This window comes from Podarcis pityusensis (assembly GCF_964106645.2).
Source record: "Podarcis pityusensis genome assembly, chromosome: 2".
NCBI lineage: Eukaryota > Metazoa > Chordata > Lepidosauria > Squamata > Lacertidae > Podarcis > Podarcis pityusensis.
In genome coordinates this window covers 21,590,661-21,614,731 of record NC_138029.1, presented here as the reverse complement: position 1 = coordinate 21,614,731, position 24,071 = coordinate 21,590,661, and the positions used below count along the sequence as shown (strand labels likewise).

Here is a 24,071-nt window from a genome sequence, read left to right as displayed (position 1 = left end):
AGAGGAAGGAGGGCTGCGCGAGAGAAGAGGGTCCGGGGTTCAAGGAAAGGGGGCTGAGGGAATGAAGGAATGGAAGCCTTTACTGAGCTCCGAAGCGTCCTGCGAAACGTTTGGCCTCCGGGATTCGGTAGGCGGCCCGCGAGTCGAGCTTTGGTTCTTCGGTATCGAAGAGTTTGAAGGGGCCAGCGGGTGGGGGCCGCTGCCACGCTGCCGGATTTTCCCGGACGCCCGCCGTCACGTCAAAGGCAGAATTATTACAGAATAATAGCCGCACGCGTGAAGAAGGAAAGAGAGAGTTTGACTTTCTCCATCACTTGTTGTAGGACCGTAAATTATTTGATGCGTTAAACGCCAATGGAAGTCGTTAAAAAAAAAATTGCAGCTGCGGTATTAAGGGTTCGTTATTCTGACTGGTGTGTCATTGGAATTGATCAGTTTTTGGAAGTAAATGATCAAACCGTCCATTCTAGCATGCGGGGGGCGAGGGGGGGGCAAAATAACACAATTTGGCATCTGAACAATTGGCGTCATTGATTGTATTATAATTTGGTATTGTGACAATCAGGCTTTTATTGGGTTATTGCAATTGGAAACTAATAATAAATTATTATACAAAAGATGTCATGGCCCTAAAGAAGACCAGCTCTTGCCTTGCCTCTCATTCCTCTTCTTGGATGGCCTTCTGAAAATGGCCTGTAGCGTTGGTTTGGGGTCTCTAGGTGTACATTAATGTGCTAAAGGATATTAGTTTGCTAGTGGTGAAGCTTCCTGGACCTTACCTTGGTGCAGCTGTTATAGAATATTCACAAACAAGAGGGAATTTGCCAGCAGTTTATTTAAATTATTCTTTTAAAGAAGGAATTTGTATTCCGTGCTTCAGCCAAGAAAGGTTCCCAGACTAGCTTGCAAATCACTAAAAAAATAGAAGAAGAAAAATGGCAGTACCTGCCCTTGGGCTTCCAATCTATAAAAGTCATAGCACTGAAGTAAAATGGGTCATGAGGGAGGAGGAAATAAGCAAGCTTGGATACAAAGTTGCCCGTCTCTCAGCTGTTCTAATGAAGTGTTCAACAAAACTTTCCTTTCCTCCTCTGCTGCAACCTGATGGAATGACTGCTGATTGGTGATAGCTGGCTGCTTAACAGAGCTGACAATTAGTGGCCCTGCACAGTTTTCCTTCCCTTTTCTACAAGGTGTGACTGGAAAGTTCGGTGAATAGTCACAGAAATCGGACAGCGAGAAATATTTGAACATACATACCTTATAGGCCTTCAAAGCAGGCTTCCTCTGATACAGTGCACCATTGACAACATCCGTAGAGCCGTTGGAAACTTTTGGAGAAGTCCTCTTTTCCTACTGCTTTCTGTTCCCTTGTTAAAGCAGTCTGGACATGTGAAATATTGGAAAATCTGTGCCCTTTCAGTGCAGATTTCAGTTTTGGAAAAAGAAAGAAATCCAGTGGGGCCAGATCGGGAGAATATGGAGGGTGGGACAATTCAGTAAGCTTAGTAATGATTTCCTGTGGAATGTGCAATTCTTCCGCCATCATTCGGATGGACAAACACCAATCCCACATCAATAACTCACAAGCTCTGTTGGCATTAGCCACAGTTCTGCTCGTCGACAGTCTGCCAGATGGAGGGTCATCTTCAATGGTTTGCCACCCTTCACGGAAATGCTTAAACCACTCATACACTGTCTTTTGAGTTACAGCTTCATCTCCGTACACAACTGTGAGCATTTCATGGGTTTCCGATGCTGATTGTATGTTCGAATATTTCTCACTGTCTGATTTCTGTGACCATTCACCAAAGCTCCTGGTCACACCTTGTATTAACAGCCTGCTGAAAACAATTTTGCCAGGTGACAGCTGGCAAAGGAAGGGATGGTTTGCTATTTAGTCCCGTTTGGGTACCTGGTTGTGTTAAAGCTCTTCAGTACACTTTTGAAGGCACACAGTTAGCCTGCTGTGCTCTCCAGGTAAAAAACAGCAAACCAAGCACTTGTTGTGGGGAACAAATAGTATTATTTGCATTAGGCTTGCCCCATGGGTGGCTTCCTTGTGCCTCCCACTCTCTTTCCTTGCTTCAAAAGCCTTTTCTCTCCCCTACCCGTAGGTGCAAATACTGCCACAAAGGATTTGACAGTAGGATCAGCACAGGAATTCTAAATGGCTCGAGTTGGGAAGGAAAACTTGCAAGAAGTCTTGCCCCTTCCTGTGACATCTGCAGGAGAAGGACGGGAGAAAAGTGCATCGCTTGCTGCAGGTGCCCTGAGCAGCAGCAAGATCCCAGTGCTGCGCAAAAACAGAATCCCACGAGAGGTGAAGCAGTCTTGGAAGCAGCCACAGAATAACCTTCAGCAGGTGAGTGTGGTGGAGCTGCCTTTGGCTTAGGCTAGGTATTCCCTCTCCGATTTGAGAAAATTGTTACCTGTGTTGCATCCTGCTTGTTGCAGCCTCTCACTCTTTCAATGCTGGTATTCACTTTTTAATGAAATGGTTTCTAGCCCTCGAGGTTTTCAGAACAAGCTTGAAATCTGCTTGGGTGGTAGCTGCCGAAGGCTGCAAATAGAAACCTGGGTAGAATTTTCAGCAGTCGGAAATGCCCTGTGCTGATCTCCCATTTCTAGATCCTATCCCCGCTTAGTTTGTCAAACCAGTCCTTGCATCCCCATTTGCTGTTTTGGAGCACTTTCCTTGCCAAACACTTCTGATGTACAGCCTTAGTGCAGAGGGCTGTCAGCATTCCCCATAAGAACAGCCCTGCAGGATCAGGCCCAATGGCCCATCTAGTCCAGTATTCTGTTCTCAAAGCAACAAACCAGAAGCCTATGGGAAGTCTGAAAGTAGGACATGAGCACAATAGTGCTCTCTTCACCTGCGATTCCCAGCCACTAGTATTCAGAGATGTACTGCCTTTGATATTGGAGGTAGCCGTCGATAGCTTTGTCCTCCTTGACTTTGCTTGATCCTCTTTTAAAGCCCTCCAAGTTGGGGGCCATCGTTGCTTCTTGTGGAAGTGAATAAGTACCTCCTTCTGTCTGTCCGGAATCCTCCATTGTTCATTTCCATCAGATGCCTCCGAGTTCTAGTCTTATGAGTGAGGGAGAAAAACTTTTATCCACCCAAATTTTCAATGCGTGCATAATCATTATCTATCTGTCTAGCTATCTATCTATCACATCTCCTTTTCCTTGCCTTTTATGTAAATCGGTGTTCCCCAAACTTGCCCTCTTCCAGAATTCGGTTGCCCTTTCCTGAATGGCAACAAGCCTTTTGCTTGGAACATAGCACTGGAACGAGTAGAATCCTTTTCTATCTTTTCTCTCTAGGCATGTCCGTCCAATGTGAGGAGGAAAGGGATCGAGATGAGCAAGATTCCTCACTCTGGTTTAGTACCTGATGCTGCTGCGGTGGATCCTGCATCTGGGTTAATGCCCAAGATCCTTTCTAGAGAACCCCTAGGAGAGATGCATCTGAGCACATCAGGTCACAGGAACGAAGGTCGCGTGCTCAATGGCAAAGGTATTGATCATGACAGCAAAGGATCTTCCTAGTGTGCTGCTGCTGCTGTTTCGTTTTTGACAGAGATGAATCATTGTGAACCATGTTTTGCGATTGGCCTTAACTTGATAGAATGAGCGGTCCATGCTGATGGGTTTTTGGCTGAGCTCTGGTTGTTTGGGCTCTGCTGCTTGCTAAATCATAAAATGTAAGGGAGGTGAATTGACCTCCGCCTGGGGACGATGGCTAGCTGGAATATAGCGCTCGATGCAGAAAACCTTGTTTTATATCCTTGTTAGGTGGTCTTGGCCTAACCTGCCTCTGATGACTGTTGGTAAAGATAAGCTGCTTTAGAGTCATTGTGAAAAGCCCTTGATTCTAATGTAGCACAAATAAATATCTTGAGGTAGAAAGGGTGGTTGCGTGGCTATCAGCCTTTTCTGCATATTCACTGTTTTACTGCAAAAAGCATGTGCCACCTTGCTCAGTTCCTTACAAGGATAACCTGAAACACACACACACACACACGAAGGTGCAACAGGGTGCTTAAACTGCGGCTGATCACAGCTGAGAAGACTCATTGGTTTTGAAAGACCCGATGTCTTTGAAGGGAAAACAAAATTGCATGTTTGGGTTTTAACTAGTGGATTAGTGCAACTTCCCTGCGACGGAGTGAGCTCCTGTTGCTCTGTCCCAGCTCCTGCCAACCTAGCAGTTCGAAAGCACACCAGTACAAGTAGATAATAGGTACCACTGTGGCGGGAAGGTAAACAGCGTTTCCGTTCACTCTGGTTTCCGTCACAGTGTTCCGTTGCGCCAAAAGCGGTTTAGTCATGCTGGCCACATGACCCGGAAAACCTGTCTGTGGACAAACACCGGCTTCCTTGGCCTGAAAAGTGTGACGAGCGCCGCAACTCCATAGCCACCTTTAACTGGACTTAACCATCCGGGGTCCTTTACCTTTTTTTATGAAGCTACTCAAGTGGAAAAAGGGTTTGTTTCTTAAGTTGGGATTTCTGACGGAGGAATCAAACTGGGCCCTTTACCAGGCAACCTATGAGTGTGAATAAACAGCAAGGTGGTTCTAATAGCTCCCTGTGCTCATTTGCTTCAGCTATTTAGATTTAAACCAGTTTCTCAACCTGCAATGATCTCTATCCTATTTTAACCCATTTTTTAGTCTGTAAAAAAGAAGCAAAAACACCTAGTTTCTCCTTCTGCACTGTACCATGCTGTTTGCTTGTGACAGACTATACTCTGGATGATCTTAAACTTAAATCCCCTATTGGGGATCCTGGTATCATTCTTGGAGTTGGCTCTTGCCATTTTGAGGACACGTCCCATGCAGGGCTAGGGGAATATTTCAGAGCTTTGGAGACCAGCTTTGAGGTATGCGGGTTGACCAACCGCATTGGATTACCCATCACCACCGACTACGCTTACCTACTTCTCTGTGCTGCTGATATGATCCCCAAACATTTTTGTTTCCTTGCAGAAGTGAGCACAGTTGAGTTTGTGCCAGATGTAGCGGCTCTTGCCAGCATCCTGTCCAACACAGGGCTGACAAACCACATGGTAAGTGCAGCCCACAAGCCCAGCCTGGCCGGACGAGTTCCTTTAAGAGGGAATAGAGCATGCTCAGCCATTGTTGGGGTAAGTCTCTACTGTATACATCAGTGCTGTTGTGCATTTGTGTGGCGTGTGCTTGTCTGCTGTGTTGAAATGGAATAGATCAGGTTTTCCCAAACTTGGATCTCCATCTGTTTTTGGACTACAAGTCCCATCATCCCTGACCACGGGTCCTGCTAGCTAGAGATGATGGAAGTTGTAGTCCAAAAACAGCTGGAGACCCAAGTTTGGGGAGCACTGGAATAGAGCATGTATCCAGCATGTATGTACGTAGTTTATACCTCTAGGCCTGGGGTGGAGAACCTGTGGCCATCCAAATACCGCTGGGCTCCCCTCAACTTCATTCTTGTCCAGTGGGCAGGTTGCCAGGAGCTGGTGGAAGTTGAGAGTTCAACAATATCTTGAGTTGGGCCACAGGGTCTCTCCCCTGCTCTGGGCAAGAGCTCTGAGCTTAGGGAGGTCTTTAGTTTATCTTCCACAGGGCCGGCCCACTCATAAGGCAAGGCGAGGCAACTGCTTCAGACGGCAGGATCCACAAGGGCAAAGGCAGATTTAGGAGAGCACGACCAGTTTGGTCACATTGGGTGTGGAGCCTCGAGGGTGCTGCAGAGGGCGCCACAACTATGATTTAGAACGATGGAGCACGCTATGTTGAACTATGGAGGGTAAGAGGTGGGAGCATCAAATTTTGGCGTCTCACAGGGCTGAAATTTCATCACACAGCTGAAATTTGAGACTTGCCCAGTCTGCCACTGACAGGGGCAACGGATGCCAGTGTAGATCGATATTCCCTCTTGTTCCTGATGTAGACGTTCTCCCATCCCTTCTTTCCTGGCATGGAGCGGGGCACCATTTCATGGTTCGCCTCAGGTGCTAAAATGTCTTGGGCCGACCCTGCCCTTATAGCTCACGAGATGGAGCTTTCAATGAAGGAAATTCTGCTTGACCATCTGCTTCTGTCTGTCTGTGTCTGTGTATGGATTCAGTTCTGACTTAAGTTTTGTGATTTTGGCTTCAGTGCTGTGCTGTTGTGCACTTGTGTTTAATTTTTGTGTGCTGGCATTTAGGCTTGCTGAAATGTTTGTCGAAACCTGTTCTTAAGGCATCTTTAACAACTTTTTGTCGGAAGCGTTATATAAATAGTGAGAAGTGACTGGCTGGCCCATAGGGATGTGAACAAAGTAGTCTGTCTTCGTATTGGGAAAGGTGTTCCATGCTGGTGCTAAAGTCACACAACCATTAAGCATAACTCTGTCCTGATTTTACACTGTCTTGGGTCTGAGCCTGCCCATCCAGCCTAGATGCATGCCTTGCTCTAGTTAGCCATTTTCTCAAAGCTATGGAAGCTATTGCATGGGGTCCTGGTGACTGTAATGTGGGGAAATAGGCCTAGCATTGCAGTAACTTGGAAATACTGGACTTCATTTTCTTGGGAATGCTGGATTTCCATTTCTCTCTCCTTGTAGACTGGTCGAGGATCGTTATACACAGGGGCTTCTGCAGCGAATCTTCCTCGCATGTCGTACATCTCCAGATCAACTTCAAAAGGTATGACTGAAATTGGGTTTCTTTCTTGGCACCTGGGAGAACAGGGTCCGGTCAGGCAGAGTCTTCATGCAGCTCCTTGTGTTTGCAATCTGGTGGGACTTTGAAATATTCAAAACAAATGCTTATGGGTGTAGAGAAATTGCTCTCAAATGACAAATGAAACATTCCCCCCCCCCCCGGTTTCCTTAAAAAAACCCCAACTCTCTTGTCCCACAACAGATGTGAATCAGCCACAGTCCTCGAACACTCAGCAGCTTAAGATGCGGTTGGCTACATTTGAGAACCCTGGGCCTCGGGTAGGTAACTGATGCTTTTCTTCATTTTTTCTGACAATCTGGTGGCAACCCTGGCAAGGAATGCTGGGATTTGGGAAGGTGTGAAAAAGGTTGAACTTGCCTCTGAAGACGTTTGCTTTGGAGCTGCTGAGCTAGCCAATAAATGCATACAGTCGTACCTTGGTTAACGAACACCTTGCGACGCTTCCAATTGGCTGCAGGAGCTTCCTGCAGCCAATTGGAAGTTGCACCTTGGTTTCTGAACGTTTTGGAAGTCGAACGGACTTTCGGGATGGATTTCGTTTGACTTCCGAGGTACCACTGTGTAGGCTTGTGGTTGGAAGAGCCCCTGGCAAGCAAGAATTGGGACTGTGTCCTCTAAGCGTGAGGTAGGGTGGGAGATCAGGGTGTAATGCAATGGATGCAAACTTGACCAGCCATCCAGACTTTTTTTTTTAACCTCTAAATCCTCCTCGCTGGAAGTCCTGCCCAAAGTGGGTACTGAGCAGTTCCACTAAAATTATTGTTCCAAAGTGGCACCAGATGCAGCAGCATTTTGAAGGAATCATTGCACTTTCTCAGTGGATATTACTGGGAGGGCCTCTCTCTCTCTCTCTCTCTCTCTCTCTCTCTCTCTCTTTCTCTGTGTGTGTGTGTGTGTTGCACACAAACGGCTTAGAATACTTAACTCCTTCTCCAGGGTATTAAGGGGAAGAAAACTTCAGCATGTTTTGAAAGGTGGTAGTTCTAGTCGTTTTTGCATCCAGTCCTGGTTGCTAGCACACCTAAGAACACACACTACCCCTGATGCTGTTTGTGCTTCTTACACTTTTAAATAATTGTTCTCCCCTTCATACAAACTTTAGTAGAGGACCGTTCTCAACTCCACCTTTTAGTGTGCATTGACGGCGAGGTCTGTGGACAGCTGTATCTGTACCTATGACCCCCTGCCCAAAGCTGATAGGCTTCCCTTTTAACCTGGCAACGTGTTTCTGTATGCAGAGGCGTATCTCGGGAGCGGGGGGGAGAGGTGAACTGGACTCTATACTGCGGGGTGCACCCGAGCCACGCGTCCGAGCCAAGCGTCTCTCCTGGGACTGTTACTGCGCCCGAGCGACGCATCTCTCCTGGGTGTGACACAGGCTCCACACGGCCCGAAACAGCAGTGGGGGGCTTTGGTCCTCCCGCTGCCTCGCCCTCAGCTGCACTACAGTGCTTCCCTCCTCCCCGTGCATGGTGCCCACGCCCCCCTGGGCGCCCAAGCAGCTAGCTACACCGCTGTATGTATGGCTAGCCCTGTTGCGTGATTGCTGTCTTGCCTGACTTTGTGCCTCTTTCCTCTGGAATAATGCCTGGGCGCTGCTTGCCTTTGACTCTATTTGACGTCTAAGACTCTCTGACTCTATTTGACGTCTGCTTCAGGTGGAGGTGGTGAAGCCAAGCCGACCCACGGAGAACCTGGGAGCGGGCAAGCCCCAAGATTCTGCCCCCAGGCCCGAGGCAGAAGGTCTGAACGGCACGGTGGAGGGGGGCATTGCAACGCAAAGGTGAGGAAAGAACTGGCTGCTCAGTTGGGGCGGCAGCTTGCGTCATTTGTGAAATGCAAGGGTATTGTGAAGCCACAAGGCATGGCAAATAAAAAATTCCATTGTTCTGCTTGCCCTGGTTTCCCAGTATTTCTCAGGGTGGTGGTAGGTAGGGTCCCCATCTCCCTTCTCACTTCCACAGCAAAGTCCTACATTCCAACTCTTCTGTACTCCACCTTCTTTTGGGAAGATGCTCACCTTGCCTGCACTTTTCAGATTGATGTCTACAGCCAAGGTTACAGAGTGTCTTTCGTCCTTGATCAGTAGGTATGGGAAGAATGTAAAAGTTTGTGACTTGTTCCTCTCCGAATCGTGCCTTTACCCTCTGCCACTAATACATCCCAGCATAAATCCACGGTGTGTGTGTGTGTGTGATAGTTGTTGTGTCCTTGTAAAGGGGGGTGCCAGCAGACAGGTGTTCCACATATGTCGGCTGTTTTGAGGCTTGTGTAACCTTTCATTCCTGTCTGCTCTTAAAACAGCGACTCAGCTGGGAGGAAGGAAATCACAGGGACACCATGGAAAGGTGAGTGACCACACTCATTCTTTTCTATCCAGACACATGGACAGGGGTGTTTGCATACATTATGCAAAGCTTTGTTAGACAGCTTTCACACATACCTCAGACTCATTCTCACAGCTTGGTTGGTCTTGTAACACAAGTCGGCCATTTTTCAGTGAAGCTGTAGCAACTTTTCCTGCCTTCTCCTATTGTATGACCTGAATTGGAAAAAGATACTTTGAACCCTTGCTTCACAAGACATGATATGGGTAATAGATTATCTTCCAGACTTGGCACACGTAATGCATTTGACAATTTAGTGTTTAAACTGTTAACATACACCCCCAACCTCTCTCACCACCAAAGAAATACAACAAGAGAACCCACACAAGTGACGCTGACGCAAAACCCCACACGTACACTAAGTAGAAGAATAGAAGCATTGCCACCCGACCCCACCCCACTCACCATTCCCCACTCCCCCTTTTTCTTTCTTCCTAACCTAACATTGTATGTAAAAAATGTAAAAAAACCCATACACGCTGTCATTCCCAGCTGATTCATGCACAGTGCCATCAGCCAGAACCACTTCTCAAGTGCCTATGCCGTGTGTAAGAATATGTTCGTCACAGCACTGTCCAAAATCCAGCACACTCTCCCCTTTTAGCACACCAACAGGCTTGCATTCTTGCCCACTATGGGTGTAGATAAAAATGTGATGGCAAGCGTTTGCAGTAGGGCTGGGAGATATTCTGGTTTCCAACATTGCAAAATATCTCCAGTTAAACATTGTGATATACCAATACATCATGTTGTATGAAATAAGAATGGAGCTATGTGGAGGCAAATGGTAGGGCTGGGTGATACCTGGTTTTCAACTTCATGTTATATCACCAGCGAGATATACTGATATATTACAATGTCTGAAATAAGGATGGAGCTATGTAGAGGCATTGGCTGGCTTCACGGTTTTTCCTGCATTGTGATTTTTCCCATTCTTGTGATTTGCTGCCCCCCACATGAGAAAGGGGACTGCTGAGCCGTCAGAATTAACAGAGGCTGCAGGAATTGAGAGAAGCATCGTCTGGCTTCAGTTTTTCCCACATTTGATTTTTGCATGGCGCGCTCGCACACGCGCGCACACACATACACACACACACAGCACTATTTGTGTTGTATTGTAAGCTTAAAGACGATGAAATGGATATCACAATATAGACTTCAAACTGCTTTTCGATGATCTATTGATATATCACCCAGCCCTAATTAGCATGAAAGTCAAAAACTGAAAGCTAGAGCTTCCGTGTGCATTTTGATAATAATGGTCTCAGCCGTATGCCTTACCTTCAGTTGGCATTCCATGTACAGTGCCTGAATTGCCGCTTCATGAAATTCTCATGTCTTGCTGAGAACAAAGCATGCAAGTGGGGAATAACACAGAGCAAAACCAAACTGGTTATAAAGGCTGCGCGACCTGCTTCGCAGAGAGCTGTTCTTGGTTTCCTTTGGAATGTGAACAGCAGGAGCTAATGGTGAGGCTGCCTGCCTGCTTGCCAACTTTGTCCCTTGTATTTGCAGATGACGGGTTCGTGCCCGACCCCGCTGCCAAAGCTAGCATCCTGTTGAACATCGGCGTGAGCCATTCGGCCCTAAGGGCAACTGCTGATCTGAGCACTAGGGTGAGCAGAGTACAGTATTGGAGGCCTTGATTTCTGTAGTGCCCTCCCTGTCACCAGGTGTCTGTCCCAGTTTCCACTGTCCCAGCAGCATGTGCTTTCCTCTCATACTCCTCTACTTCCTGGGTGCTGATTTGCTCTTAGGTGGGCATTCAGGTGGCAAGAGGCAGCTGCAATCTCCAGAGGGTTGGTGGAACAATCCCAAGGAAGGTGTCTGGTGTGAAACAGCTGAGGATGCCCATTGGCATTCTGGAATACAACAAGTGGGACCTTGCTCTGCTCCTTGATGCTGCTGTTGGCATCCATCTGTCTCAAGAGTTAATAGAGTGAGCCTCTGGGGGTGAAGTCAAGCCACTATGTTTGCAGAACCGAAGCGACCTCCCTGGGGCACAAGCCTGGGCAGTGTTCATGGAGGTCCTGGGCTGCCCAGACGGCAAGACCTCCAAAGGAAAGCACAGCAATACATCGGGCACCAGCTGGGCTGCAGGAGTTGCCAGAAGGAGGCGTACAAGGTGCCATCCAACCATCTTAGGGATTCTCCTCTGGATTTGTGTAGGGTTTACTCCTTAGCCTTTTCTTCTCCCCAAGAAATACCACAAGGCAGTAGAGCTTTAGGATCAGAGTTTTCTGTCTCCTAGATGGGCTACCTTCCCAGGCTAATGAGTCCCATCTACCCCTCATTTCCCTCTGTAGTCCATGCAGAAACTGCCTTCTTGTCTGTTGGGCCCGCTGTTGGTCTTATCTGCTCAATCCACCAGAGCCTGTCTTCGCATGGAGGGAAAGTCCCTAACTCACTGGGGGTTTGAGACCCATCGGCTACCCCATGGGTAGGCAAACTAAAGCCCGGGGGCTGGATCTGGCCTAATCGCCTTCTAAATCTGGCCCACAGATGGTCCGGGAATCAGTGTGTTTTTACATGAGTCCACTTATTTAAAATGCATCCCTGGGTTATTTGTGGGGCATAGGAATTTGTTAATATTTCCTCCCCCCAAAAAAAGTATAGTCCGGCCCCCCACGAGGTCTGAGGGACAGTGGACCGGCCCCCTGCTGAAAAGTTTGCTGAGCCCTGGGCCCTACCCTCACCTGGTTTAGCTGGCCAGTCGAATCCATATGTCTGGATTTCCCAGGACATGACCGGGATTTCAAAGGCGAAATTGTTGGGGGGGGGGTGGATTTCTGAAACGTGTCACTTTGTCCTGAATCTTAGGCAAGTTAATCGCAAAGGTTAATACTAATACTACTACTAATAATAATAAAGTGACCCTTAGGCTAAAAAAGGATCCCTCCCCAGTCTAAATGGATATGAAAACAGTTGGGCACACTGGTCCACCACCGGCTGGTTACTGGATTCTTTGTCTCCTCAACACAGTTTCCCGACAGTCTTCCTGCAAAAGTACTTTCTTAGTTGTGTACAGAGTGACTCTGGGGAGATAGCTGGGTAGGGGGAGACCTTCTGGGAGCAAGGCTTGCACTGTTGAGAGTTGCAAACTGATTGTTTCTTTTCCTCTAGGGGGAAAGTGTCTGTTTGCCATTGCCCTGCACGAGTGTGCGCTCAACGGAAAAGTTTGGGCGTGTGTCCTGCCGCTCCACACAGCGTCTTAAAGGTATACTTAACAGAGGAGTTGCTTGGGCGTTTGTCCCTCTCGACTGCTTGGAGTTGCAAGTTCCTGGTATCAAAGCACATGGCTTATCATTGATTTTTCCTAAATCAAAATCAAATAAGTGTTGGAAATGCAAAGAGAAAGAAGTTTCTTTTTTTGCATTTGTGGTGGTCTTGTAGTAAGGCTAAAGCTTACTGTGAAATGATACATGTTTCGAAAAAGGTGTTTAAAATAAGGTTTGTAAAAACCTCCAGAAGCCTTCCTTTTGGGAATTATCGGGATAGAACTACCCAAACTATATAGAAATTTATTCATGTATGCAACTACAGCGGCAAGAATGTTACTTGCCCCAAAATGGAAAGAAGCAGAAGTCGCAGCGAAAGAAGAATGGATACAAAAACTTATGGAATATGCAGAAATGGCGAAACTTACTGGAAGAATAAGAAATCAAGACAACAGACTTTTTATGAAAGAATGGAAATGGCTTATTGAATATTTACAAATAAACTGTAAACATTGGCAGGATTATTGTAATAGCTTGCAGTTTTATAAGAGTATACAATTAAAGCAGATGAATAAATGAGTAAATTAAGTTAATTTGGAATATGCAGAAAATAGAAAAAACAAATTTAAGGAAGCACAGAAAGAGGGGGAAGGAAGTTGAGTTTTGAAATGCTAAAATGATTGTAAAATTATTGTAATGTATAAAACTGAAAATCATAACATAATAATATAACTGGTTCCCCCCCCTTTTCTGTCCCATTTCACAGGTCTGCAGAAATTGGAAGCTTCTGAAGCCCAGCTAGCCAACACACCAGGCGGAAGATGTTCAGCTGCTGACCATACCCCCTATGGATTAGCTCGGAGGGTTCCCATTGCTTCCCCGCAATCCTCGGTTTGTGCTTCAGGGTTGGCGAGGTTGCCTGCCGCTTTGTTGCTAAAAGTCTTGCCCAGAAGTCTGCATCCACTTCCTAGCTAGCTATGGGCATGTCCTGGAAAACCACCATTTGTGTTGACTCTGCTGGGGTCAAACAGGAGGGAAATGTAGCTCTGGTGGGCTGGGACCAGAGATTAGTTACCAGCCCTATCCTTTATTGTCTTGGGCTTAATAGTCTGAAACCAGCAGGCTGTGCATCATCCCTGCTGCTGGCAACATATATTACCCATGCCAAAAAACATCTGTGCTGGCTTCCTGTGTAATTTCAGACACAACTGGCAGTTTGGGTTAAAAAACCCCACAGAAAACATAAAGCCCTATATGCCTTGTACCTAGGGTGCCCTACCTGTGCCCTTTTGAACCTGTCTGGCCAGTAAGATCATTTTGAGAAGCCCTTTTCCAGGCGCCTCCCGTTTTCAGAGGTTAAGCAGGTGGCAACTGGGGAAATAGGGCCTTTTCTGTGGTAGCCCACTAGCTATGGTGCAAGCTCCCCAGAAATGCTTGACTCTCAACCCACTCTAATGTGTTTTGACCGCCTGGCCCCTTTCGCAGAGGCTCGTAGTGAATAAGAATAGTTATCATGTTTCTCTGTTTTTCTTTTAATCAGCTGAACTTCATTGTGATTATCTTATTGTTGGAAATGAATGGCAAGGCAGAGTGGGAAAGAAATGTTTTAAAGTGGTGCAAGAACCTGGGAGCTGCCTTATCCTCAGTCAGCCCACTGAGCCACCTAGCCCCATGTTATCTATTGTGCCTGGCAGTGGCTCTCTGGGGTCTGGGGCATTGCCCCTTAGGATCCTCTTAACTAGAGATGGCATGTATTGACTTTCTGCATGAAGAGTGTATGCTCGAATGTTGAGCATCTTAAATAATAATAAATAAATTAAATAAATAAATAAATAAATAATTTATTATTTATACCCCGCCCATCTGGCTAGGTTTCCCCAGCCAGTCTGGGCGGCTTCCAACAAAACACTTAAATACAATAACCTATTAAACATTAAAAGCTTCCCTAAACAGGGCTGCCTTCAGATGTCTTCTAAAAGTTTGGTAGTTATTTTTCTCTTTGACATCTGGTGGGAGGGCGTTCCACAAGGCGGGTGCCACTACCAAGAAGGCCCGCTGCCTCGTTCCCTGTAACCTGGCTTCTTGCAGCGAGGGAACCGCCAGAAGGCCCTCGGTGCTGGACCTCAGTGTCCGGGCAGAACGATGCAGTTGTTAGTTTCATCCTTTTTCAAGTTATGTGCCTTGCTGTTCACTGTGACTCCCATTGCTCCATCTTCTGAATACTTTTTCTTATGTTGGACCAGCATCGCAGTCCCTGGATACGGAACCGGGCGCCTGTTTCTTCCTGCATTAAAGCTAAGAAGGTGGGTGCCCAATGCTTAATCTAAACCAAGTAGGAGGGCAGGAACTGATACTCTAAAAATGCTCAGATAATGAACTATCTGAGAGTCCTTTACCAAAAACCCTCTGAAATGTCCCATTCCTACTGCTGTGAGCAGGTATTGGAATCCTTAGTAAGTAGGATGCTCTTAAAGATAGACGCGGGCAACACTGTAGTCTAAACCACTGAGCCTCTTGGGCTTGCCTATCAGAAGGTCGGCAGTTCGAATCTGTGTAACAGGGTGAGCTCTCGTTGCTCTTTCCCAGCTCCTGCCAACTTAGCAGTTTGAAAGCACACCGGTGCAAGTAGATAAATAGGTACCACTGCGGCGGGAAGGTAAACAGTGTTTCCGTGCGCTCTGGCACTTGTCACGGTCCTCCTTGCGCCAGAAGCGGTTTAGTCATGCTGGCCATATGACTCAGAAAGATGTCTGTGGACAAACGCCGGCTCCCTAGGCCTGAAAGCGAGATGAGCGCTGCAACCCCATAGTCGCCTTTGACTGGACTTAACCGTCTAGAGGTCCTTTGATTTTTTTACTTCTTAAAGATCCCTGATTACCACTGACCATACCAATTCCTGGGTAAGTCAGAAGACTTGCCGTCGTGGAATAGGCATTGTATATACTTGAGACAATCTGTTTTCTGGGGGCCAGTCGTTACATGGCCGAAACAGCAGCATAGGTGCCCAAGAAAGATGTGTTAGCAGGTTTAAAGGAGCGTTGGCAGAAATACAAAAAGGAAAAACAAACCTAAAGAGTTGGTGGAACAGCCCCACGAAGACTGAACATGCTTGGTGGCTGTGGAATGATGAGTGATTGACCGGGGATTGAAGCGGAAGACCAGGTGGGGAATGAGAAAATCAAATGCAGCATCCTGAATAGGGTCACTCAACACTGCAAAATGTTGTTGCAAGTTGTTATCCATTCTTACTCATTCAGCATCCTGCTATGGCGGGCAGATTCCTCAGTGGGCTCACAAGCACAGCAGCACGTGATACATGATGGTGCATAGCCTTTATTCTATATTTTCTGGAGGGTGGGGATCCTAGAGGGAGGCTGTATTTTTGCCCTCGTTTTTACCCACCAGCAAACTCATCTGCCACGTACTTGAACTTTTGCTTCTTTCTTTAAATGCAAAAGTGTGTGCATATGTATTTTAGCATTAGTCGCTGCAATGAGCTGCCGCCGAAGGGATGCTATACTGTGTACAAAATTTCCCTCTTTGAGCATCAGCTGGGATTGTGGTAACTTGGTGTGTGTTACTTACAAAAATGCTCCCGGGATTTTGATTTCTCTTACTTTCCCCTAAAGGTTCCTTGGTCGCAGAACTAGAAAGAAATTCCTGGCTGTGTGACTAGGCTGGCTGTAAAAACGTAGCAGGGTTTGAAATCCGTTGGTACCCAAAAAACCCCCTGTCCATTTTGCTTTTTCCAGGTTAATTTGGCAAGCAAGATCACCTCATTGAAGGACTCTGTGGACTCCAAGGAGGATGACACTGCTGTGGCATGGGTAAATTCATGTGGATAAAACTCAGAACCCTTTCCCATGGGAGCAGCTGTTTGTATTCATGTTGCTCCGATGCATTCCGGTCACTTAATATGTTATGCTCGAGCACCTGCTTAAGAACGCCTTGTATGTGGTTTCTTAAAAAGGTAAAGGGACTCCTGACCATTAAGTCCAGTTGTGACCGACTCTGGGGTTGCGGCGCTCATCTCGCTTTATTAGCCGAGGAAGCCGGTGTATAGCTTTCGGGTCATGTGGCCAGCATGACTAAGCCGCTTCTGGCGAACCAGAGCAGCGCATGGAAACGCCGTTTACCTTCCGCCGGAGCGGTACCTATTTATCTACTTGCACTTTGACGTGCTTTTGAACTGCTAAGTTGGCAGGAGCTGGGACCGAGCAACAGGAGCTCACCCTGTCGTGGGGATTCGAACCGCCGACCTTCTGATTGGCGAGTCCTAGGCTCTGTGGTTTAACCCACAGCACCACCCGCGTCTCGTAAATCTTTATAGTCTGGCAGCTTCTGTTGTTTGAGTTCTTGGTTCTCAAACTTAATCTGTTCTGGAAGTCCGTTCCAAAACCAAGATGCACTCTCCCATAGAAAGTAATGCAAAATGGATTAATCTGTTCCAGACTTTAAAAAACATCCCCTAAAACAGCACTTTAACATGAATTTTACTATCTAACGAGACTATTGATCCATAAAATGCAAGCAATAATCAGTGTACTGTACTATAAAATAAATAAGACAGTATTGTAGATGATAAAAAATAAAATTAATTTTTTTCTTACCTGCACTGATGATAGTCATTGTTTAGATGGGGGGCTTTTATCCATTTCTGCAGTCACACAATCAATCAGTAGCTGAACTGGGTTCCACACAATCATAAAAAAAATTAACTGAAAAAGCCTCAAAAGCAAAAACACAAAATAAATAGCAAAAACAAAAGTGCCAGACTTGATCTGTTCCGGGAGTCTGTTCGACTTCCGAAATGTTCAAAAACAAAGGCGTGGCTTCAGATTGGCTGCAGGAGCTTCCTGCACTTAAACGAAAGCTGCACCGGATGTTCAGCTTCTGAAAAACATTTGAAAACTGGAACACTTCCGGGTTTTCAGTGTTTGAGAACCAAGGCGTTTGAGAACCAAGGTACCATTGTACTCTACAACAGAAAGTGTTCAATTGGAGCAGTGTTTCCCAAACTTGGGTCTCCAGCTGTTGCCTGGACTACAACTCCCATCATTCATATGTAGCTCAATCAATGGTCAGGGATGATGGGAATTGTAGCCCCAAAGCAGCTGGAGAACCAAGTTTGGGAAACCCTGAATCAGATCATACATTCTGCCCCCTTCCCCATGTAAGATAGGTTGTGAGGATTATTTGTCAGATCTAATTCTGTGTAAGTTCACAGCATTACATCTCTAGACTGCATAGTAATGATATGGAGGACGTGTTATGGGGAAGGTCTTCTGTTTCCTCTTCCCATTTTTATGAGGTGCTCAAAGGCATATTTCCTAGCTACGGTTTTGAATGTTTGTAAAATGGGGTATATTTTTATATGCATGCTGCCTAATTTGCCAGTAGCAGCAGACTTGCTAAACCCAAGTATGCAATGGTCATTTTTCCGGCTTGATATCTTTTGTAGGTTTTTTTCCTCCCTAAACTTTAGCCTACTCCTGAATTGGTTCCTAGAATATAGCCAATATGCCTGTTGGTACTGGCATGCAGGGAGCGGTGGGTTTGGGATCCTGCCATCTTTCCCACTTTTTCCTTGTCCTCACCTGCCCTCTCGATGGTTGGTAGCTTTGGTGGGGTGGAAGTGGAACCCAGGAAGGCGAGATGACTTTTTCCTTCTCTCGCAGGAAAGCATTGCTGTGCGGCTCTTTAAGGATGAGATAGCAGCATCGGCAAAGAAGGTGGCAGCTGTTCCTGTGATCACCCCAGAAATGGGAAAACTCCAGGTAAGCATCTTTGTTAATTTTTCTCCCAGGTAGAAACTGGCTCCTAGCGCATAACTCAGCTATTCCTTTAAACAGGCCCTGCTTGCAAATTCTGATAACGAAAAGGATGGGGTGGTTACTTTTAACACCATTCTCTTTTGTGGTTTTCTGAAACATTTCAAACTTCTGAATTTTCTTCTATTGTGAGGTTGAGTTTACTGCAGAGAGGCGGTTGGAGAAAGATGGAAAATAAACTTTTTTCAAAGAAATCAAAGGATGAAGTTCTAATTCTGCCTTTACCTGTAGTACTGGCAAGGTTGGTGTGGGTGGTGAAGCTGAGAGCATTGCAGAGGGAAAAGCAGGCAGCTGTTGGAACAGAATAGTCTGCTGTAAAGGAAGCACCGTGTTCTACAAGGGCCTTTTGGCAGTTCCCTCCCTGCGAGAAGTGAGGTTACAGGGGACCAGGCAGAGGGCCTTCTTGGTGGTGGCGCCCACCCTGTGGAATACCCTCCCTTCAGATGTCAAAGAAATGAACAACTGTCGATGACTTTTAGAAGACATCTGATGTCAAGGAAATAAACAACTATCTGACCTTTAGAAGACATCTGAAGGCATCCCTGTTTTGGGAAGTTTTTTATGTTTGATGTTTTATCATGTTTTTAATATTCGGTTGGGGGCCACTCAGAGTATCTGGGGAAATCCAGCCAGATGGGTGGGGTATAAATAATAAATAATAATTATTATTACTGCAAGAGCTTGGAATCATTGGAAACAGCATCCAGTTCTGCGCAAATTGTGCTTTCATACATTTCTTGGGGGGGGGGGGATTATTTAGCTTTCATGGTTGCAGGGGAACATCTCAGTCCCTGGCGACCCTCGGGTAGCTTTTGGCATTCTGGGAGGTCTGGTTTACTTTCAGCCTGGGACTCGGGTACGGTGTCCCACCATAGACAAGATGTAGCCCATCGGGCAGCTGAGCTAGAGTTACCTGCCCCATTTCAGCCCTTGTCCTCCTCTTCCCCCAGCGCATCAAGCTCCTTGCTCAGCTCTTGCAACAGGAGGTGAATGACGGCATCAATCACGACATTGCCCCCGCGCTGGGGGAATTGCACAAACTGTTGTCGGATCACTGCTCGCCTGCCCAGGAGGCTCCCAAGCCTGGTCTCCTCACTACCCCTGTGCCTTCTCGCGGACCACACCTCTGCAAGCTGGCGCCAGGGTCTGTTGCTATGGCACCTGAACCTGGCACAACACATGCCACCACCTCCAGCCAGCAACCTGTTTGCCCCACCCCTCGGATGCCTTCGGTCCAGCTCCCGGCATCCAGCGGCAGTGGTACCTCCATGCCTTTGCTCGGGCTCATGTCGTCCTGTGGAAATAGTGCAGGTAAGACCTGATAGATTCACTTGATTCTCATGTTAATTTTTTTTTAAGGCAAGTGATAATAATATCCTTTTACAGTGGAACCTCAGTTCCCGAATGCCTCCATTGTCGTACGTTTTGGCTCCCGAACGCCGAAAACCCGGAAGTAACTGTTCCGGTTTTTGAACAATTTCCGGAACCCGAACATGCTATGCAGCTTCCGTTTTGAGTTTCCCTATTGTATTGAGGCTTCTGCTTTCAGTTTTTGGTTTTCGAACGTTTTGGAAGTTGAACAGTCTTCCGGAACGGATTACTTTCGAAAACCAAGGTTCCCCTGTATGACAAACTGGTGTGGTAGGGATCCTATCTGAAATAATATTAATTTAAATGTCCTGCTTTTCCACTTGGCTCTCATTGTGTGTCTTCCCTGTCCTTCAGGTGTTAAGAACTATTTGGCCATAGTCCATAAATATTTGCTGCTAGGACACTTTTAAAAGTGTTATAGTAATAATTGCAATTAATCATTGATTACAAAATAGTCCATATCTTAATGTTTGACGTTTTTTCGTGTTTTTAATATTCTGTTGGGAGCTGCCCAGAGTGGCTGGGGAAACCCTGCCAGATGGGCAGGGTATGTATGTATGTATGCATGCATGTATGAATATATATGTATATTATTATTTGTTATATCTTTGCCATTGCTGTCTTTTCCCCAGTAGACCAAGTCAAGCAGCGCTTGGATGACCTCCTTAGTGCACCTATGCGCTTCCACGAGGCACGCCTAAATGATGAATGTGCCTTCTACACCGCCCGCCTCGCCTCTGTCACGCAGCCCTCGGCGCAGCGATGCAAAGAGCCTGTGGCCAAAATGCTGGAGGTCCAGGATGCCATGGTAAGCATCTCAGTGTGCTTCAGCTTGATGAAGCAAAGAGCTGTGTGCTGTCTTCCAGTCCCCTTCAGCAAGGGGTAAACCAGGTTGCTTTTGAACCAAGCGGTTTGCCCAACCTTCTGCTGCACATAGGCACGAAACCTTTGCTGTTCCTCGGTTTCCGAATGGTGCCACCGCACGATGGAAGGACTGCTTCTCACTAGACAGAATTGTTTGGAAGACTGCGGCTTGCCAATGGGCTACACGCCGTGCCATAGCAAGCTGCCCTGTGCAAAACAGTCCTTTGCCTTTAGCCGGAGCAATTGGTAGCATTCCCAGGACTCGGAATATGTTCCGTGAAGAGCTTAAGTGTCCTATAGCTCCGTGAACAGACTGGAGGTCTCCAGAGCCCGGCTGGGAAACCTAGCCAGATGGGTGGGGTATAAATAAAAGTAAAAAAGTAAAGGACCCCTGACAGTTAAGTCCAGTCGCAAATGACTCTGGAGTTGCAGCACTCATCTTGCTTTACTGGCCGAGGGAGCCAATGTTTGTCCGCAGACAGTTTTTCCGGGTCATGTGACCAGCATGACCAAGCTGCTTCTGGCGAAACCAGAGCAGCACATGGAAACATCGTTTACCTTCCCGCTGGACTTGCACTTTGACATGCTTTTGAACTTCTAGGTTGGAAGGAGCTGGGACCGAGCAACAGGAGCTCACCCCATTACGGGGATTCGAACCGCCAACCTTCCGATCTGCAAGCCCAAGGCTCAGTGGTTTACACCACAGCGCCACCCGTGTCCCAGCATAAATAGTAAAAAATTATAAATTATTATTATTATTTATTATGAATGGTGACTCCTCGCCATTCTTTTATTCACACGTAAGAGGCTGTAAGCGGGACACGGGTGGCGCTGTGGGTTAAACCACAGAGCCTAGGGCTTGCTGATCAGAAGGTCGGCGGTTCGAATCCCCGTGACGGGGTGAGCTCCCGTTGCTCGGTCCCTGCTCCTGCCAACCTAGCAGTTCGAAAGCACGTCAAAGTGCAAGTAGATAAAAAGGTATCGCTCTGGCGGGAAGGTAAATGGCGTTTCCGTGCGCTGCTCTGGTTTGCCAGAAGCAGCTTAGTCATGCTGGCCACATGACCCGGAAGCTGTACGCTGGCTCCCTCGGCCAATAAAGCGAGATGAGCGCCGCAACCCCAGAGTCGGCCATGACTGGACCTAATGGTCAGGGGTCCCTTTACCTTTTAAGAGGCTGTATTTCCAGCTGCGACAGCACAAGAAGGCGAACTTCACCTGACGTCTTTTGCAGGGAATTGGTGGTGCAGAGATGTTTGCACCTGTCTTTTCACCCTGGAGGTTGGGCAGAGGATAGCATTTAACAAGTCTCTGCGATGTGGAGTCTTCCGCTCTGTGAACCCATGCCCATTAATTGAGTGGTGGGTTGTGATCGACTGTTTTGTATTTCTTTTCCAAAGGAGCAGCAGCCTTTGAGTAGCTTTTCAATATATTCCCCCTTGGTGCTCACATAGTCCATTCCTTGGGTGCGAATTTACTGTTGGGTGTGTGTATGTGTTGCATGCCACATATACAGTTGCGCAATTTGAAGAACCTGTTTCTGGTCAGATGTAGACACCTACCAATAGCTTCCCTTTGACAGAAACATGTTCTCTTCAAAGCACTTTTTGTATGCATAGCACATTTAATTCCAAACCACCTCTTGGCATGGGAAAGGCATGGCCAAAGCTGCTCTGTGGCAACGCAAAATCAATGCACTGATGCATATATTTTTTAGAGGAGCTCATGGCATGAACTCAGAATTAGCCCCATCATGCCAGTAATCCACTAGAACTTCCAAGTGCTGGTTTTGACCTATAAAGCCTTAAATGACTCAGGGCCGCAATACCTCAAGGACTGCCTCTTTCCGTAAGAACCTACCCGGATCCTGAGATCATATTCTGAGGCCCTCCTTCGTGTGCCGCCTCCTTGAGAGATCTGGAGGGTGGCAACATGAGAACGGGGCCTTCTCTGCAGTGGCTCCCCGTCTATGGAATGCTCTCCCCAGGGAAGTTCTCCTGGCGCCTTCATTACACACCTTTAGTCGTCAGGCAAAATCGTTTCTTTTTAACCAGGCCTTTGGTTGATCATATTGACATCCAACACCCTTTAAGAATGTGGCTTTTTTGGGGGGGTGTTATTGAGTTACTGCTTATGGTTTGATTCTATATGTTGTAGTCTTGTTGTGAACCATCCTGGGACCTCTGGGTTTAGTTGTATAAGTTGAATTAATAATAATAATAAATTTAAATGCTGGAGCTGGCATTGTGGGTCAGAGCTCTGCAACTTTTCATTCTCCTTTGGATCCTGAGCTCAGGTTGAGAGCCTAAACCCTTAAGTTTTACTTGAGATGTAGCGTTTAAAAGTTGGCCACCCTCCTCCAGTCTGTTCTGGGTCAAATGTGCAGAGAAACATATATTTTTCCCTGGTTAGCCCATGCATGTCTCATTGCATAACACTTCTTGCTCTTGTTTGTATCCACCAGCACTTTATACCTATCTCTGCAACCCCATCCCGACCCATGGAAGCAGAAAGGGTTTTGCCCTCGTGAAGGTCTGGGCTATGCTGCCTGCTTGCCAGACCCACGGATACAGAGACAGCGTGGTGAAGTTCCTTAGAACCAGCGTACGGTGTTCTGTTGTCTTCTGAACTTTAGAAGATCCACCTCCAGCTGCTACCTTTCAAGTTCACTCCCTGACCACCCACGAATCTTGTTGGGACTCTGAATCTCTGTGGGGTTGCCTGGGAGGACCAGGAGCCGAAATCTCCCCTCCTTTTCCGAGAGCGTCTAGTTCATGGCAGAAAAGATGGGGCTGGTGGCGCTGTGAAAGGGGAAAGCTGACCTGCAGTCCAGCTTTCACTGAACTGCAAAGCATTGGCGCAAAAGGCAATACGCTAATATGGTATGCAAGAAACATACCTTTTGTGGGAAGAAAGGAGAAAAATTAAAAACGTTTCCTAATTGCTTTAAATTGCTATTTTTGCAAGCAAGAGCACAACTCTCCCCCAAGGGTGAGCAGGATTATTCCAGTGAGCAAGACTTTGTCATGAGCTGCCTCGATTTGTCAATTTTTGTGAGTGGGTGTTTTACGTTCTTTGTATGTAAACGCCTGTAACAGTTTTGGGAAATAGTTGGCAGAGAGGGGTTTTATATAGTTTCTGACCACAGATGGTGGGTTAGGGTGCGGTTCGAAAGATGGGTTTGGTGTCAAGCTCTGACTGTGATTGGGTTAGTAACATCTTCCAGTGTCCTTGGGTTTAGAACACTTAATGGACTGAATTTCTTTTTCTTTTTTTAAAAGCAGCGGTGCTTCCAAGTTAAAAGTTCTTAAACTGTAAGTTCCTTGGGATGTCCTTTTTGGACAAAAAGGTGACTCATAAACAACTATGTAAATAAACGATGATGTCAATAAAGACTTTTTAAAAAGGGAAACCTGTTTGATTTCTAGGGTCCTTGCCCCCACTGATGTCTGGGGCAAACTCTGCTAAACACTACCAGGCAACAGAATGGTGGTTGGTTTCACTTTCATTGCTAGAGCCCCAGACCAGCTTGGAGTGTGGGGTCTCTTATTTGCTGGGATCAGCAAACTTGAGGGGCTAATAATAGTAGTAATAATAATAATAATTTATTACTTATACCCCGCCCATCTGGCAGGGTTTCCCCAGCCACTCTGGGCCGCTCCCAACAGAATATTAAAAACAC

The 24,071-nt window shown here is 46.7% G+C and overlaps 1 protein-coding gene across 3 annotated transcripts; it reads left to right on the top strand.

Annotated features, from left to right (window-relative positions):
- TROAP (trophinin associated protein) lies at positions 1-23,801 on the top strand. Of its 3 annotated transcripts, none has more exons than XM_080994559.1 (17): positions 1-127; positions 2,118-2,365; positions 3,334-3,526; positions 5,001-5,158; positions 6,601-6,682; positions 6,902-6,978; positions 8,380-8,504; positions 9,026-9,069; positions 10,624-10,724; positions 12,232-12,325; positions 13,093-13,217; positions 14,570-14,629; positions 16,079-16,153; positions 18,005-18,103; positions 19,108-19,468; positions 20,164-20,336; positions 22,854-23,801. In XM_080994559.1, the coding sequence occupies exons 2-17, from the start codon at positions 2,171-2,173 to the stop codon at positions 22,917-22,919; spliced, it is 2,028 nt and encodes a 675-aa protein (XP_080850685.1). In that variant the 5' UTR covers positions 1-127; positions 2,118-2,170; the 3' UTR covers positions 22,920-23,801. The 3 variants fall into 3 exon arrangements, with proteins under 3 accessions (XP_080850685.1, XP_080850684.1, XP_080850686.1); XM_080994558.1 differs by having other exon boundaries at positions 2-127; positions 20,161-20,336; XM_080994560.1 differs by lacking the exon at positions 16,079-16,153 and having other exon boundaries at positions 2-127; positions 20,161-20,336.
- The last annotated feature ends 270 nt before the right edge of the window (positions 23,802-24,071 follow it).